Source organism: Ooceraea biroi, chromosome 2 (assembly GCF_003672135.1).
Source record: "Ooceraea biroi isolate clonal line C1 chromosome 2, Obir_v5.4, whole genome shotgun sequence".
NCBI lineage: Eukaryota > Metazoa > Arthropoda > Insecta > Hymenoptera > Formicidae > Ooceraea > Ooceraea biroi.
This window is the reverse complement of record NC_039507.1, coordinates 8,502,266-8,517,727: the sequence shown is the minus strand read 5'-3', so window position 1 is coordinate 8,517,727 and position 15,462 is coordinate 8,502,266. Positions and strand designations below refer to the sequence as shown.

Here is a 15,462-nt window from a genome sequence, read left to right as displayed (position 1 = left end):
ATTTACGATGAAGCGACTAGTGATGAAAATATTTTAGTAACATAATATGATTTTGTAGCGTTCGTTATGTTACGTAGCTACGTGCGAGCGATTTTACGAGTGCGCGATCCAGATGGTCAGGCGACTGGCGCGCAATTAAAAATACAGATTACACATGAGAACGGGGATCGCTACAACGCGTTCGCGTCTCGTGTTTCTCTCATTTCTGTTTCTCGCAATTAGCATGCAGTATATCGTTACCAAAACTCGACCGAATATTTTTGTGCTTTCCGCTGAGAGAACGGGAGATGGAAGTAGGTAGCACAAATGCACGGCAAAGAAATGTAAGACTCGAGACGATAACTTGAACATTAACAGGATTCATTGAGGCACAAATATCATAGAGCTTCGCATTTGTAGACGTCCCACTTCTGAAAGTTAGTTAATTAGCGTTGTTTTAAAGGGGAGCTGCATTAAAAAGGACCGAATTCGCGCGGTGGTATTTAACATCACTTATAGGCACGCGGCTAGTGATGAACTAGCGTTTCCAAACAGATTAAAGCAAATTCGCGGAGAACAACCAACGTCTTCTGAATAAAAATTCTTAAGCGACATCCTTCGCTTAAATTGTCCGATGGAAATCTTCGTCAGAAATTGCACAGCAATTGTTTTCATACCTGATACGCAATGCTCCGCTACCGCTGAATAATGGTGCGTTTCATTTGCCGCGGCAGATTTCGGAACTCGGTAAGATTCAAGTTAGAGGCTGCTTAAGAGGCAAGGCGGAGGGAGATAATTGACAGTAACATAATTGCCTTAATTACATCATCCGCGGCCGAGGAGCGGCAAACGAGCGTAACACTCGCGAGACGATCCAGGATTGAAAATCCGCCGTTTCGGCCGCACGTTCCGCTCGTTGGCTCAGCTTGGCGAGCAACGCTGACGTGTCGCGTTACTCACGGAACTCTTGTGAATTCCGGAAGCAACAATTCCACGTGACCCATTCACCGGAACAATCCGAGGTAATGCACGAGCGTGCACGGGCGGACGCGCGAGCGCGCGTCCACAAATTTCGGTGTCAAATCTAATTACCGGCTGAATACTCAACCGGGCGGGCGAGGATCGGCAGGGAGAGAGCTCTGGCCCATTCTCGCCGGTGCGCTCTCCGGTTTGTGTAACCAAACTTTGTAATTTCCAAAATTCCGTAGCGACCGGTATGCTTTGCGCGCAACCGAGGTGTGTTTGGCATTAACGACTTAATCCGCCGCGTATGCGCGAAATCCCGGGGTGGACGACGTTGATTCCCCCGGGGTAATCATCCCCCGGCGCGCTTAATGGAAACAAATCGCACTCTTAACAGATACGCGCGCGCGCGCGTGGCCGCGTGTTCCGTGCAGCGTGCTGTAAGTTAGGACGGAACTTTGCTTCAACGAAATTCGTTCCTGCGTATCGCGCTGTAGCCACCTTTTCCGGCGACCGTCATGACCGTCGAGTCGGTGAATCGCGCCGTTTGAAATCCGATAACAGGTGTACGCGCACTCGGACTGCGCTTTTATTATTTTTTATCACTTTTATATTCTCGCTTTTATTACTCTTACTTGTTGATTTGAAAGCGCAGTGGAGAGAGTAACGGGCAGCAGATTGATACTGCCGAAAAACGATTTTGTTTTATTAGCGTGGATTTCGATTGTTTGGGAAAAATTTGAACCGTTGCCATGTTACCGTATCCAGTACCAGTACAGAATCTACAGATTAAGAGGACTAAAGGAAACGTTAGTAACGACAAGTAGGCGGCTTGGTGTCTTAATGGCCGCGCATTTGGCGCGAACAAGAGTCGCAGTCTGCGTAAGCGTACGGAAGATCGTTTGCCCCGGAGATACCGCAAGGGTGTCGTCTTTAACGATTCGCTCCTTTCCACTACCATGCGGGGATGCGTTCGATAGAGCGCGAGGACAAATCGCATTCGTGAGCGTACTCGTTCCCAGCTGCGTTTGATGTGTCGGCGTCGTCGCCGTTGGATGCGCAACCGAAGTGTATTGAGGCCGTTCAAAGCCGGACAAGTGGACGCGTGTGCCAGGCGGGAAGGAAGCTTACAGAAACGTTGGAAATATTTTTTCCTCGCGCACTTCGCGATCGTCTGTCGATAGCAGCGACCGATTTCAAGTAGGAGCACTCCGTACAGCAAGCGGGGCCACACATACGTGCCACTGTCGGAATCTATGACACCGTTAAAGCCGGGTAATGGCAGTGCCAGAGTGCACGCTCTGTCGCTTCGTCCAAGTAGATGCATTTTTTGTCAGTGATATTAATCACACTGGATAATAGCGTTTCCCGCATGCTGCACGCTCAATATCGAGATATTTCCGCACTAATATGTGGCAGAAATTGTTTTCGCGGAGATACAGGGTGTCCCATGGGAAGTTGCTGAAACTAATCAGCTGTCATTTTTAAACGTATGCAGTTATTGAAAAAACAAAAGTTGCGTTGGAAAGAGGAAAGTCTGCAGTTTTTAATGGGTATGAATAAAATTTAGCAAAATGTTTGTATATCAGTTTATTTTATTAATGAAAAATATGTTAATAATCAAGTAAGCTAATGATAAATATTTTCAAAGTGTGCACCATCTGAATTTGTACAAAACTCAATTCTTTTATGAAAACTTGTGAAAACTTTTTCTAATATGTCGTCTTTAATGTTGCTGACGACCTTTTTAATAGCTACTACTAAATCTGACACTGTTTCTGGATTTCCGGCATAACAATGGTTCTTAATGTGTCCCCAAAGAAAGAAGTCACATGGATTTAAATCCGGCGAGTACGGTGGCCATTCTAGCCCCCCCCCCCCTGGGCAAATTTGGGGTATCCCAGACCGATGACTCGATTGCCATAAACTTTATGGATTGTTTCGAAGACCTGGGTTCGATGTGGTGTCGCTCCATCCTGCATGAAATGAAATCCTCTGACCAGGCCTCTTTTTTTTGCATGAGGGAAGAATTGTGTTTCGAGAAGCTGCTTGTAACTTTCGCCAGTGACTGTTGATTCGAAGAATTGCAGATAAATTCCTTTTACCGAGATCGCAGCCCATGCTGTTATTTTTTGTCGATGTAAAGGCTTAGCCAGGGAAACGTTGGGATTTTCCGACCCCCAAAATCTATAATTTTGTTTATTAACATAACCATTTAGCCAGAAATGTGCTTCGTCCGTGTAAATTATCAATTTTGCATCAAGTTCTCCATCTTCAAACATTCCATTTATCGTCTTGCAGAATTCCACACGTTTCGTCATAGCGCGTTTGGTTAGCAATTGATGCGATGTTATTTTATAGGGATGCATTTTCAGGAAATGTTTTAAAATCCTGTGTAACGTTGTTTTGATATTTCAAGAGCTTGGGCAGCTTTCCGAATGGAAGAATTTGGATTCTCTTCAAAATACTTCTTAATATCTTCAATGTTTTCTTCTGCAGCTACAGACACAGAAGGACCTGGCAGATCATGTCTACGGTCTTGGATAGTTCCATACTGCATAACATTATCGATAATTCTGATAAAAATAACACAAAACATTATTTTAATGCAGATTTATTGCCAAAAAATGGAGTGACGTAACGCATACGTTTAAAGAAATAATAAATTCTAACCTTTTCAGCGTGTTTTCGCTCTTTATGTGTTCCGTATTTAGTACGAAACCCCCTGTAAGCATTGCTATAAACTTTTCCTCTGGAAAAGAAGCACTCGACAAGATAAATCTTTTCTTCCGTCGTCAGATCACTCATTTTGACGCGCACGGACATACATCTACCACAACCAGAATAAAACTGCGGACACTCAGATGAACGACCGTTAACCGTAAGATCCTTTCTGAAGTCATGGAGGGGAGAACCAATCGTTTACTTTCAGCAACTTCCCATGGGACACCCTGTATGTTGATGCGCAGAAGGGATCGACGTAAAGCGAAACAAATGACATAGTCATTTGCCCATACTAGTTGTACTATGTATAAATCTTTCCTTACGCTCCTAATTCAACACTTTTGCATTTCCCTGTAATAAAAATCCCCCAAATAATTATTTTGCTCACAATCCTCGCCTTTCGGTCTATAGAGGATTCAAACTCCGGTAACGATAACGTGCATCGAAATATTCCGATCGTTCGGCTTATCCGGCTACGACTATCCATTCGATTGTTTCGTTTTATCTCCCTGTGCCTGATCCTGCGTCCTATTCCAGCCGGTAGGTTGCCAGGGGGCACACACAATGTCGATAGCAATGGCTTGTAACTCTGACCAGAATGATTTCCGGTTAATATCCTGCCGACCGGCTCGACCGGGTAGATATAATTAAAAACCTCGGCGCTCTCTCGCTGCGGATCGCTCGCCACCACAAAATTGCATGTAAAATTGGGCCGAGTCGGCCGCACGTTCACCCTCGCGCGCGCGCGCTCACCCTGCACACTCGCTCAACGCCGTTGCAGTAACATTGATATACCGCGTGGCCGGCCTCACCGCAAAACCTCAACGCGAGTTCGCCGTAGGTAGGTAATTTTGCAGAGGGCCAGTTGCAGGAATCAAAGTGGCGAGCAGCCACGAGCGACGGGGGGTTGTATAGGGGCGCGCCGGCCGGCCGGCCATCCGGCCGCATGGGGTTGACAAGGGTGGAGATGGAGGAGCGGGGAGAGAGAGAGCACGGGTCGCCTGGCGGAGACGGGGAGAAGAGGAAAATCCCGTATTCGGGGCGCAGGTGTCAAGTGCAGGTCTCCGGTATTTCTACCGCCAAACACGTCGCTTTAACCACGACTCGCGTTACTTTATGCGCGTACTGCGCTGTATAAATACATTTGACTTGCGGCGACGCTGCTGCGCGACGACGAATTTCGAGGTTCGCCGGAAGGGTGAACTCTTTCCACAATTTCGACCTCGCGATGCGCGGATGCAACATCCACGCGCAAATACGCGTCGCCCTTCATCGAGAGCACTCGAGACACGGGACGACGCTGACGGCGTATCGCAGCGTATCGATATGCCGCGCTCTCGTTACGCTTCGTTCCCCGGTTGTTGCTACTTTTCCATCCCCCACGGAATTTCGAGCGACAAAATCGCCGCGCGTGCATCGGGTCGCGCGGCACGCCCGCTCGCGTCGAGTGTGAGATTTCGACGGCGCGCGGGATCACGGGTGGCGAACAAATATTGACAGTAAATTTGTCGGCGCGTGACCGGCGCCGCCGTGGCAAAATCCATCAAGAGACATTCCGATAACATATTCATAAGGGAGAGAATGCAAAACGTTGTCGGCGACGGCGCGCGCGGCTCCGCCACGTACCGTCCGTGACGTTCCAACGTCGCGCCGTCACGCACACTTTGAGACGTTTTGAAAGACAGCATCCCCCCCCCCCCCGCGCTGTCCCTGCCACCCCGTGCACGCGAGCGGCTATTTATATCTATTTCACTCGCGTTTCATGCGGACGCGCAGCGGTGACTGCAAATGGCACGCGTCTCGAAATGGCGCGTCCCCGCCTGAAATGGCGCGTTAGCAGTAATGCGGGTGTCAGGCGTGGTGGACCGAATATAATACGTTGCATGATAAACCGCACGATCGGAATAAATCGGGCTCGCACCCCGGGACCTCGAGGGAGACCCGCGCGTGAATTATGTCGTCAAGCGTTGTCGATAGACACGTTTAGACTCGATGGTACTGAATAGCAAACGACCGTGTGCGCATATACCCCTGCGAGACGTGTCAAAATATCTAATCGAAATGTAATTCAATCGCCAAGTGAAAATAGCCCAGGAACGAAGGTGTTATCATTGTATTTGCCACTTTCTCTTGTTTCCATGTACAATTCATGTCCCCTCCTGTTATATCTGTTTTTCAAGGAGAACGGAAAAAAATGGTTTAGTTGATTCAGCTAATCTATAGCTTGCTGAAAACAATTAGGCATTTTAAATAAGCAAATTTGTTAATCAGCAAAAAAGGGTAATTATATATTTTAACGGACCCAGCCCCGATGACCTTGACCTTGACATATATTGTCAAGATCACCCTCCTGAGTGACCTTGAAGAGGTTTTAGCCGTCGCTCGTTGTTTATTAAAAAGTTATTAACAAAAGAAGTTTAATAATTTGGCACGAATTTTCAGCTGTCCACGCGAAGCAAGGACTTGAGTTTGACATATATTACAAAGGTCACCTTCCTGAATAACCCGCACTAGGTTTCACCCTTCGCTCGTTGTTTGTTAAAAAGTTATTAACAAAACTGTTTAATGAATAAAGCATAATTTTACGATACCATATACGTTTACGAAAGAGTATATTTGATGGAATTTTAGCTTAGGTTATGTTAGGTTAAGTTAAAGCAGAGAATACTTTGTATTTAACTGTTTGTGCTTTTGGTTAAAGTGAAGAATACTTTGTACTTATATTAAAAGAAACTATTCTATATATTAACAATTCACTGCTTTAAATGACTTTCCTTTCTTCGTTCATATACATATTCGTCGTTTATATCTTTCAATATTCAATATTCTTTCAAAATAACTACTATATTTTCGAAATTTCTTTTGTTAATAACTTTTTCATAAACAACGATCGACGACTAAAACCTAGTGCGGGTTATTCGGGAAGGTAACCTTCCCAGAAAACAAAAAATATAACTATTATATAACACAGAAGTAACACGTAATATAACAACTGTTATATGTTATTAATGTTGAGGTTGCATAATTTACTTTGTAACTGCAATATAACTGCGTTATAAAACTGTTATATTGCTCTGTTATACATTGGGTATAATAACATAACAGTAATATAACTGAAATATGCGATATTATATAACTGTAATATTTGCATATTATGTCTATGTTATATATCACTTTTAACATTCAGATGTCGAGTTGTCCGGTAGATGGCTTCGTTTCTCGCATGCAAAATATAATACAAAATATATATAGGAACGGTGATCACGGCAGGGCACAACTTGTATCGTAAGTCCATTTCTACGATGAAGTGGTACATTTTTGAACGAATAATAAATAAGAGGAAAGTACGAACGTGTACATAACGTTTAGGAAAATAAATTAAACATACATCCGTAGTTGTAGAGGCTAGAGAGAGGAAGAAAGAATAAATAATGTATATTCCATTTATATAACATTTAAATAACATTTTAGTAACACGTTATATTATTGTTATATTACTGCAATTTCGTTTGAGTGGGAAATTACAACTAACATATACGTTACATGTAACGAATATGTTATATTGCGTGTTACATTCTGTTATATTATGGCAATATCATTGTTATATGACTGTGTTTGCTGGGTTTGTAATATATGTCAGTATCATGTTCTTGCTTCACGTGGACAGCTAAAAATTCGTGCGAAATCATTAAACTTTCTTTGTTTATAACTTTTTAACAAACAACGAGCGACGGCTTAAACTTCTTCAAGGTCACTCAGAAGGGTGACCTTGACAACATATGTCAAGGTCAAGGTCATCGGGGCTGGGTCCGTTAAAGTACATAATTACCTTCCAGATATTTCAATGAGCATTGATGGTTTATCTAAACTTCTGTTGCTGGAACAACTAATAACTTAGCTATAATGGAATCTCTTAATAAACCAAATTTTCTTTTATATAACACCAAAAAGATTTGTTACATATACCAAGCCATATTTTTCATTGGTGTAGTAAAGAATCATCTTTGCTGCATTAACAAATCTATCGTGCTATATTTGATGTTATAGCACGATAGATTTGTTAATGCAGCAAAGATGATTCTTTACTACACCAATGAAAAATATGGCTTGGTATATGTAACAAATCTTTTTGGTGTTATATAAAAGAAAATTTGGTTTATTAAGAGATTCCATTATATAGCTAAGTTATTAGTTGTTCCAGCAACAGAAGTTTGCTTTATTGGGTACAACTACAAATTTTGTGTAGCTCTGCAACTTAGTTACTGCGACATAGCAAACTGGCTGTCCGTATATTACGGCTATGAATTTGCTAGGCTAACAGGATTTTCTGTTGTCATAGTAAATCTTTTTTTCCGTGCAGAAGATATTTAATGGTGCGAAAAAAATAATAAACCTGTTTTTATCTTTCTTATCGAACTATGTACAATATGTTACGTCGATAGAAACAGAGATAGCAATAAGAACGCGTTGAAAACGTGTCTCGCCATCTCACGCGAGTAACGAAATCGCGAATGTCGGAATCAGTGGCAAGCGCAATTGCGGAGCGCCTCGCGATGGGCGATTATCAGGCTCCCATACGGGCGGTTGGTTGTTTGAAGCGGACGTACATCGAGTATTAATATTTCATGAAATTAATAATTATTGGCCCGGTGTTTGTATCAATTAAACGGCTGAAATAATCATAACCCGATAGTCATAAAGGACGCATCGGCATCGCTCGGCCGACAGGGAGACATTGAAATGCAGCAGCGACCAGCGCAAAACGCGCCTGTACGCGCGCACCGGCTCGCTGACGCATTGAAATGCACGCCGAATAAACTAATATATGCACATGTATATAATATGTATAATGCACACTCACACACGTTGCACGCTGCGGAAAGCACGGAGGCTTAATGCTCCGCGGTCGCCGCCAACTTACAGAGTTAAGTTATTCGCATTCCGGTAAGCCCATTCTCCCCGAGAGCACCCGGTTCAGCGATAAAAGCGATAAAAGCAGAAGGAGTTGAGAGGACGAACGGGTAGAAACGAGAAAATTCGGCTCGACCTACGCCGAGAATGATCAGAGCAACCAAGAAGTTGATAATTTTCTACGTCGCCGCGGATAAACCGCGCAATCGTCGCGTTAAAAGGACGAACGCGATGCACCGGCGTTATCGAATAAAGTGATAAACCGTCGTGCGTTTCCATTCTGCAACCCTCTCTCTCCCTCTCCTCTGTTTGTTTCATTGCTGCACGGTTTCGCGGTTGTACGAGGACGTTACGCTTCAGCCTTTGAAGTGGCGTCGATCTGGGAAAATAATCGTTTATGACGTGGAGCGACAAATGTATGTCGCATATATGTATTATATATAGATCAATGACGTTATGGGCAGTTGTGTATTGATTTTATTATAGATATAATTATATTGAAATCTAATAAAGAAAACTATTTTTCAGAAGTGCATACAGTGCAGTCTTTATGGTTGGGTAGCGGATGCAATTGCGATACTTACCGGACGTTCCAGTTTGAACTAAATTGACTCGTAGGTAAATATTCTTCTTTATTTTTCCGGCTATCGGGAAAAATCATAGTTTGTTGATACTAATATCCCAAGTATTAAAACAATCGAGAATAATTAGCATGGTCATGTGTGTACATGCATACTCGAATTTTTGAGTATGGTTTTCTTAATTGAATCAGCCAAATGCAATCATACATATTAATGATTTTTGAAAAATATTTATTATGTAAACCGTAATAATTAATCCTGCATCATAAGTATTATATAAGTTTAATTAAATAACATTAATTTTATATTTAAATTCGTTAACTAATTGATCGCGCAGTGGATGTACAGAATGTTACGAAACTAAATTTATTAATCTATTATACAGATAATTTTTCAATATATTTTATGATTTGAAGTAAAAATCGAAATAAAAGTAATGAATGAATGAGATTAATGTATCTTTTTTTTAGTGACAATAAATTGGTCATCTGGCAAAAATATGCACGTCGTATTTATCGCAACCGATTCAATTCGCACGCTTTGTTTTATTTTATATATTTATATATGGAACAGTTTTTACGAGTATATTTAAACATAACAACAATTTAACAGTCCTTTTTTAATTTGACATAAATCCGAAAGTTTAAATAGATTTATTGTTAATATTGTTTTCAGAAATTTGGCTCTAGTTATAAATACCTTGCAAGTAAAACATAACGTCAAATCATGATTAAAAATATAATATTTCAATATGTTATTATATTAACACGTTCCCTGCTAAACCGTTTTTGAGTAATTGTCATTTTCAGGCCATGTGTACCAAAAACGGTACACGGTACCTACACGAGTTTGACAAATATGTAAAAATGATCTAGTTTTTCGCTTTTTGTGAGCTGGAAATTTATTTTTTAGTTGAGTAAATAGTGAAACTAACAATCATAGAGTATGTAATAATAATACCAACAATTATTTTCTTGTATTTTATCTACCAATAAAAATATCACTTGGCCTAAAAATAAGTTTCAGTGCGTATCGAAAATGGAACATGCGGTAGGGAACGTGTTACGATATAAATTTTTCCTGTATTACTAACTTTGAGAAATAAATACTACGTGCACGCTACGAGCATCTTGTGTTCTTTCTAATTCTATTTAATTTTGACAGATAGATGGTTAAAAAACGATAAATCATAAATAATGTTCGAGTCGAACTTTTAATTGTGAAAGAAAATAATGCGCTAGATTATTATTATCCGATTACAGCGATCGATCAATTATATTATTTCTTGTGAAATAATTATTTGAAAAATCTCTGCATTATGTAATGTTGTTTATTCTGTCTCTCTTGTCACTGTATTTTAAATAGTTTAAAAATTAAGTGTTGAAAATTTTACATTATCTTTATTTATTTAACCTTATATTTAAATTGTGACCTAGAAAGAAGATATCATTCTTAATAGATTAACACCTGGTTGAGTCAATTATGCGATATTCGAGATAAGAAATATCTCTTTCTCATTAAATAATTAAACTGCAAATTAATTATTTAATATTTCTTTTAATTTTATTTTCGTTGCTTCGATTTTTGTGCGGCATTTAATATTTTTATAAGCGCGCCAGACGCGATGCAATCGAACATAAAAATGTCTAAGCAAAAGAAGACGGTCCGCACGTAACCGATAGGCTCCGAGCTGAAGGTTTACATTACTTTCCGAGCTCTAGACTACCCCCATCTGATCCTTCCTTTAACATCAATTATTCGCGAGCATGTGATTAACGAGCGCGTGAATAGAAAAAAAGAGAAAATGTCAGTATAAATGCGAGCTCTTGCTCGCAGTCTCGGTTCATAAAAGTTGCACTCTCGCACGGGGCGTCTCATGAATTTTATATCTCACCAAGAGTGCAGGCGACAGCAGATGTTCCCTCCTTCCTTCCTCTTTTTCATCCTTAAGAGTTCAAACACATTCGGATATTTTCCTTTTTAGCGCGCCTCCTTTTATTTTATTAAATAGATATATATAAGTATATATTTGCGGAATTAATATTCCGTTTATGTGCCGAGGATATTTTTATATCGCAGTAATATCTCACTTGACACGAATTGTAAATCGGTCGCTGCAATTACTGTGATTATTTTTAAAAGCTTGAAGTAAACTAAAAGTTTTAAAAATCTAGAACAATATCAAGTTCCAAAAATAAACTCAAAAAAATCCAGCTATGATTATAGAAATTACGAGATTTCATTTTTATTTTGCTCTTTATTATTGTATAAGGAATAAAACATTATTTTTGTCACTGCAAACCACAATTGAGTAAAAATTGGTGTCTAGCAACTCTCTGAAAATAAATATTATTTATTATCCATTTCATTTTACCCGTCGCAAGAATTGCGACCCCAAAAACTGGAACATTGGCCGTTAATGGGTTAATCGTGAACGCATACTCGTCGAGAGATCCGATCACATTCTGAGTATCGGCCTATAATTGCCGTACAGTGCACGCTGTCCGAGCCATAAGGGATACGATTCGCGGGATCGTTTCGAACGCCGTATCCATCGCATCGACAAACCATAAGCGAGACGACAATCGAAAGCGGCCCTCATGGGGCGACGCTCCGGCAACCACATCCGCGATGACGTTTTAACTATGCCAACAGTCAAGGAGTCTACGGAAAGCATCGGCTCCGTGCGCCACCACAAGGTGGGAATTCCCTTTGATGCACCCATATGTGGGCATCGGACGGTACGGCGTTGTATCAACCGATTGTGTTGTTCCCGTACACGCATGTGACCACGGTTAGATTGGTGTGTACGTGCCTACCGCGGCCGAGCTATGGGGCCAAAATGTATGCGTGTATGCCGTGCCCACGGAACCATGAGTCTACACAAACTGACCGCGACTACTCCAGGAAGTGGGTTCTATTACTGATCCACGGTGTTTAGCGGCGTGCGCTTTCGAGCTTGTTGCTCGAGATGTCGGATCCGGGAGCCAGAAGATCGATATCAGGATATCGCGTTGATATTTGAAGGTAAACGACGTTCTCGGAGAGCCTAGTGCCGAAGTAATACACGACTCCTAATTGAGGATGAAATTGATATAGTTACGCGATATCCATCTTTCGACTTGCCGTATTTGCTGTATAGTGTTACTCTAATTTTCGATTATGAACTGAATTTTTGAACTATCATCTTCTCTCTCTGATGATATATTATTACAAATGGATCCAGTTTTGGAGTGCCCAAAATTAATATGCATTTCTCAATTATTAGAATTATCAGAATCTGATATAATTGAAATGATCAAAATTCTCGGAAAATTTAATCTCTGATAATATCATTCAATTTTGCGGGATACTTGAGGAACTATTTTCTCGAAATGATGAACCATGATGGTTCTTTTTTAATGTTACAAATAATAGTTACGAATAATAGTTTCCAATTTTGATCGAGTTTCATGTGGTTGAAATAATTACCGTGCGTTTCGCGGTGTTACTAAATCACTTATTGTTAGAATCATCTGTTATTAGGTTATCTGTTATTATATCTCGGCTAATGTTTAATTAACTGATCAATGATACTTTTTAGATGTCATGATCACATTACGATATTATACGATTACAGTTACGAATACCAATTAATGAGTAAACTGTAAGACGATATTGTCACTAATTGCTACTCGAACTATAATACTTCATGACGCGAATGTTCATATTTATCTTAATGCTCACGCACACACAAACATTGTAGTTTAAAATTACATTCTAGTTTAAAATTGTTCTGAAATTTACTTAATAAAGGAAACATGTATATAAGAAATAATCTTTTTACTTTTTTTTGATTATGTACCTACAAATGTTGTTACAAGAAAGAGAAATCTCTTCAGCAAGTCTTTAGCACCGCAGAGAAAAGATTTCGCGTGGCACAACTTTTTCTCACCCCAGTCTTTACCTTGCCTTATCTGATCTTATAATTGGATCACTTCATAATACCATCGACGCCGCGGTTAAGAAGGAAACTCTTTAGAATCGTTTCAGAAACGCAAGGAACCGACACGGAGAGCAGCGCGGAACGATAAACGCTCGTTAAGTGAATGCATTTAACCATTAAAACTGATCGTTTGCGGAAGTGCATGCGGTCGGCACTCACCTAATGCACTCGGCATTAACGCCCGGGGAATACTTTTGTCCGCAACGCCGTTTCCCGAGGGAAAGCGGGGAGGATTACGTACGAAATGCGGGTGTAATAATTGTCTGCTGCCGGAGATTGGTTTAGACGTTACATCGTCGATGCGATAGAGCGAGCGCGGGGAACTGCTGTTTCCTATTGTACAGCTAATTACATCGGGGATCCGGGGACCACGGTGGAGCAGCACCGAAATTAACTAATCTACCGACGAAAGAACTCGCGATACTAAACACTCGTCCTCGCATAAGCCGATATCGGCTCACCCCAAATAAGTGGTGCCCCAAATAGCGAACCGCACATTTGTATTGTAACGCGTTAGATGCGAAAATCGCAAAGTCGGGAACAAACAACTTCTCAATGCCATTTATTGTTACACGTACATGTGAGCCCAAAAGAAAGAGACCCGAGATGTTAGAATCCGTCTTGGGAACCTTCAGAAGTTACAATCTTTCAGGCGTTTACTGAAGTTTACTCCGTCGTGTACGCGCTCTTGTGACACGTTGCCACGGCAAAGTTTCCTCGACGAATCTCGCGTGCCCCGCGATTGCTCGATTAAACAAAAGGCACCCCGTGCACGTGGCTTTCGGGCTATTTACCTATGCAACGTTTTTCGACACCCCACCATTAAGAGACGAAGCTGCGACGAAATTGCGCGCGTTAATGTCGCGAGCCCTCGCTCATGAGCCCCTAATGAAATTCACGGACGTTTCGAAACGGCGTTACGCGGGGATGGCCGAGGGCGAGGCTTTATTAAACCCCGGATTAAATAGCTGGAATTATTCAAAAGCTCAATTATCAGCTTATTGTCGGTCTAGCTGGCGCTATGGGCTAAAGCCGTGGGAAGGGTGCAGATGGTGCGCGCGCGATGACCCTTTCCGCTCGCTCACCGCCTCCTCCTCTTACATTCTCCGTCCATCCAGCGGCGACCCTCGCCCTTTTACCTCCTGGCGTGCTCGCGACAGCCAGAAATAAGGGATTTTTAGTCATAGCCACGGCGCAAACTACAAACTCGAGATATATCAACAGTGCAGGAGCGATGACGCGAGGAAGGGAGGGTCGAGGAGTGTTTTACAGGCACGCGCTTTACGGGGGTACCGTTTTAATCCGTTACCGGGAGCTAGGTGGCGGCCTTATTTTCCCCGAGAGCGTTTTTCCCGAGGTCGCTGGAAAAACGACCAGCGGCGGAGTTTCCATCCGCGGCTTAACCATCCGGGACGCGCGCATACGTGTGCGGCGTACACGGGTGTCGGCTTCCGTGCTCGGGGCAGGAAAAAGCGTTGTACCGCGCGGGAGCGCGTCGCACTGGGACGCTTTTTGCGTTCCTTCATTTATTCGATTTACCCTCGAAGGAAGTGGCCGACCAATCATCGTTGGTTCTCTAGTCTCAGTTTCACGCGGATGTTTGAAGAAGGTGAAAGTGCCGCACAAAAAATGCATAATATGATCAATGAATTCGCAAATATGGAACATAGAGAGAGAGAGAGAGATGTGGATTATTTTAGATTATTACACGAAACGTGAAGCTGTAATTAAAATCGTTGAGATTTTAATAAAAGTTACCATATTTTAAAATGCTATTTTAAAATGATGGTACTAATAGCTATTATTTTATTGTACAAATGTTATTTGAAATATTCAGCTACCCGCGTCACATGAATCCATTCTGATTTCACATAAACTGCAAACCAGCATATGTCAAGTTAAATTCCATTCATTTCCTTGATTTTTCAAAATTCTCGATTTACATTACGTTATTTTTGAATATCGAGTCATTAAAATATTTCCCGTGATAGCGTCGTTACTGAGGCAAATTGCGCGCGTTTACGTTGCACGGATAATGAACAGAGTGCTCAAATGAGTCTCGTGAGGCGTGGCAGTATCGCGCGCTGTCATTAAAGCACCGCTCGTGCTGTTAATTAATTGATTAACAATTGATCGCATGACAGATTGAATATGTATGCAGCGGACGCGGATGCGCGCAAGCATGGCGAAAGATAGGCCCGACAAGGGCGCTTTAACGTGATAGGAGGCGAGAGCTGCGACGCCGTGTATAAGGGCCGATTGCTCGTGATAATGAGTCATTAGCGATGAGGACGTGAGAGTGAGAGGACGTGACATACG

At 41.8% G+C, this 15,462-nt stretch overlaps 1 protein-coding gene across 1 annotated transcript in view; it reads left to right on the top strand.

The window, feature by feature from the left end:
- The window catches only part of LOC105276811 (lachesin), a 278,627-nt gene extending 269,231 nt beyond the window's left edge, over positions 1-9,396 (top strand). Inside the window, exon 10 of the mRNA XM_020030837.2 lies at positions 9,106-9,396. Within this exon, the coding sequence (XP_019886396.1) occupies positions 9,106-9,188 (83 nt within the window). The 3' untranslated portion in view covers positions 9,189-9,396. The remainder of the gene's footprint in view (positions 1-9,105) is intronic.
- The last annotated feature ends 6,066 nt before the right edge of the window (positions 9,397-15,462 follow it).